Source organism: Camellia sinensis, chromosome 12, assembly GCF_055761805.1.
Source record: "Camellia sinensis isolate YWXY chromosome 12, ASM5576180v1, whole genome shotgun sequence".
In the NCBI taxonomy this organism is placed as follows: domain Eukaryota; kingdom Viridiplantae; phylum Streptophyta; class Magnoliopsida; order Ericales; family Theaceae; genus Camellia; species Camellia sinensis.
Window position 1 is genome coordinate 160583922 of NC_138972.1, and position 3137 is coordinate 160587058.

The 3137-nt window shown below is 49.7% G+C and overlaps 1 protein-coding gene across 1 annotated transcript; it reads left to right on the plus strand.

Annotated features, from left to right (window-relative positions):
- The first annotated feature begins 2093 nt into the window (after positions 1-2093).
- On the plus strand, positions 2094-2636 carry LOC145804019 (uncharacterized). The gene has a single exon (XM_082897429.1). It carries the CDS (start codon positions 2094-2096, stop codon positions 2634-2636), a length of 543 nt encoding a protein of 180 aa, XP_082753555.1.
- Positions 2637-3137: the final 501 nt, after the last annotated feature.

The following is a 3137-nucleotide window of genomic DNA, read 5'->3' on the forward strand; positions in this document are numbered from 1 at the left end:
CCATGAATAAGGCAAGCTAGAACATAGACTTTCGGCCAACATGATAGGTCAGAATGGACAAGGAAATGATGAACAAAGGATATAAGCAGGTTTCTAAGACAAAGAGAAGGTTAAGTTCCTTACCATCACCATATCTCTACATTCCATTAATCTCTCTTCTAACTTGCTCGTCAGAAGGTTTGCTAGGGGACTCCCGTTCCCCGTTGGACTTTTGTGCAGGTATCTCAGTGAGCCCAGCGACTGGACAACGGTGTGAGAGGCATGGATTAGCCCAACCCGTCTCTTAGGGACAAGTAGTATCATTAGTTGGTGCCGTCTGTGGGAACCTTTCACTCCGTGTGACAATTGTGCTCACTGTTGCAAGAGACCCGTTCCCGATAATTCCTCCTTGCCACTCGCCAAGGTGGATAGTCACAACGAGATCCATGGCTTCTCAACACAACGTTGCCGACCCCCAAGCTGATCCTCCTAACCCAAACAACCCACCTCAGTATTTCACAGAACTCACTAACAGCATCAACCACTTAGCCGAACAAAAACCAAGCCTTGATCAATGCTTTGCTTCAGCGAGACCTCCCTGTGCCTCCTCCACCACCACAAGATATCCCACCTAATTGAGAACAAACCTCGAGGCATCCCTTCTAACAAGCCCACCTCTCCAACTTGGAGAGTTTGCGACCCCCACCCCAAGATATGAACCCGCCACCTCGGGGTCTACATCCATCAGTTCAAGCACCTGCTCCCGAGGGAGAGGCCAGTAGTGTCCAGTCTCCATTGCATTCTGGTGGTGACAACGTTCCTATCAGGGATGCAGAACTCCGAGCCATAAAACTCCAGCTTCAAGGAGTTATGCAGAACATACAGAATAAACCCTCCATAACAGCCAATTTACCGTTTGTCGCCTCTATCAAGGACAAACCCCTACCTCCTAAGTTCAAAATGCCCTCGATCGACTCTTTCGAAGGCACAACGGACACAGTCGACCACTTGGAGACTTACGGGACCCTAATGATCCTCCATGCTTTTCCTGACGAGATCATGTGTCGGGCTTTCCCTGTAATACTTAAGGAGTTGGCTTGACTATGGTTTAGTCAGCTGCCAACGGACTCCGTCTCTACTTTCCAATACCTAAGTGATTCCTTTCTTAGCAATTTCATTGGTGCTTAGCGCCAGCGGCGCCCGGCGACTCATCTCCTCATCATCCTTCAGACGGAAGGGAAGTCGCTACATAACTTCGTCACCCGTTTCAACACCGAAGCGTTACAGGTGGCGAAAAACGACGACAAGGTCATTCTCACGGCTTTCATGGCTGGTTTACGATCATCCAACTTTCTTTTCTCCCTCTCTAAAAACTCTCCAACCTCTATGGCCACCCTCCTTTCCAAAGCCCAAAAATATATGAATACCGAAGATTCTCTGGCAACCCGCCAAGATACTACAACTAAAAACCCAATCCCCAGGGAGAACATAAAAGAATCTGAATCCAGAACCACCCAATATACACAACAAACACCTCAGTATACCGACTGAACTGCTCGAGTCGACCGATCGGCACCTACCCGACCGCCCGGTCGGTTTGAGCGGTACGCTCCCCTCAATTCTTCCATGGAATAAGTCTTGAACCAGATCCAGGTAGATTATAACTTGAAATAGCCACAACCCTCACGGTTTCCTTCCGGTCAGCGAGATCAATCCAAGTACTGTTGTTTTCATTATGACCACGGCCATGACACTGAGGAATGTGTCAACCTCAAAGACCAGGTGGAGAATCTGATACACCAAGGTCGCCTCAGTCAATTCACGGCAGCCCGTCCTCAACAGCGGCCAAGGACCGAACCCGCCGGAGGCCACCACCGACAAACCCCTCCCCGATAACCCCTATAACCTAACCGAGATAACGACAGACCCCCACCATAACCCCGACCCCAAGGCAACCTTGCTCCCTCGATCAGAGAGATCAGAGTCATCGCTGGCGGGCTTGCCTGCGGAGGACCATCCCATTCGGCCCAGCTTGTCGAACTCAGAAAATCAGATAGGGCTCCGACAAAGAAGTCGCGACATTGGATCGTCCCTTCAAACACCCCAAACAGTGGATGGAACCCATCACCTTTATGGAGGCTAACTGCACAGGCATCCATTACCCCCATGACGACCCCCTTGTCATCTCCGCTCTCTTGTCCAATTATAAAGTCAGACGGGTGCTTGTCGACAACGGCAGCTCTTCAGACATCATCTTCTTGAACGCCTATCGCCAGCTCCAGGTCGGAGAAGAAAAATTATCCCCTTTTCAAACCCTGCTGGTCGGCTTCACGGGGGATCGAGTGACCTCCATAGGCTCCATCAATCTTCCTATCACCATCGGAGAGTATCCATGGCAGACCACTAGGTTACTCACTTTCTTTGTCGTCAATTGTCCTTCTGCTTATAACATAATCCTCGCCCGCATAGCCCTTAACGCTTTTCAAGCTATCACATCCACATACCATCTGGCCATGAAATTTCCCACCGACCTCAGGTTCGGCACCGTGAGGGGAGAGCAGACGGTGGCTAGAGAATGCTACAACACTTCACTCAAAGAGGTCAAGCTGAAGGAGGCTATGATCATCGAAGGACTCGACGTTAGAGACGAAGACTAGCTAGTCAGAGGGGAACTAGTGGAAGAACTTGTTGAAGTCCGCATTGACCCTACTAACCCAACAAAAACAGCCAAGATCGGCAGCCAACTATCCTTCCAGGCCAAGGCTGACCTTACAACCCTCCTAACAGAGCACAATAATGTATTTGCCCGGACCCATTCCGACATACCGAGTATCGATCCGTTCTTCATTACTCATTGTCTCAATATCGAGCCTCACTTCCGACCTTTCCGCTAAAAGCAGCTTGTCTTTCACCTAGAATGCAATGTCCTTATTGCCTCTAAGGTAGACAAACTACGAGAGGCATAGTTCGTCAAGAACGTAGACTACCCCAGATGGCTGTCAAATGTGGTCCTAGTTCGTAAAAACAACGGTAAATGGCGACTCTGCGTCGACTACTCCGACCTTAATCGAGCTTGCCCCAAAGATAGTTATCCTCTCCCCCGCATAGATCTGCTTGTCGACGCCACTACCGGACATCAGATGCTTAGTTTCATAGAC

Bases quoted from the DNA above. Each gene is read 5' to 3' on its own strand.
- LOC145804019 (XM_082897429.1), top strand. From the start codon at position 2,094: ATGGAACCCATCACCTTTATGGAGGCTAACTGCACAGGCATCCATTAC.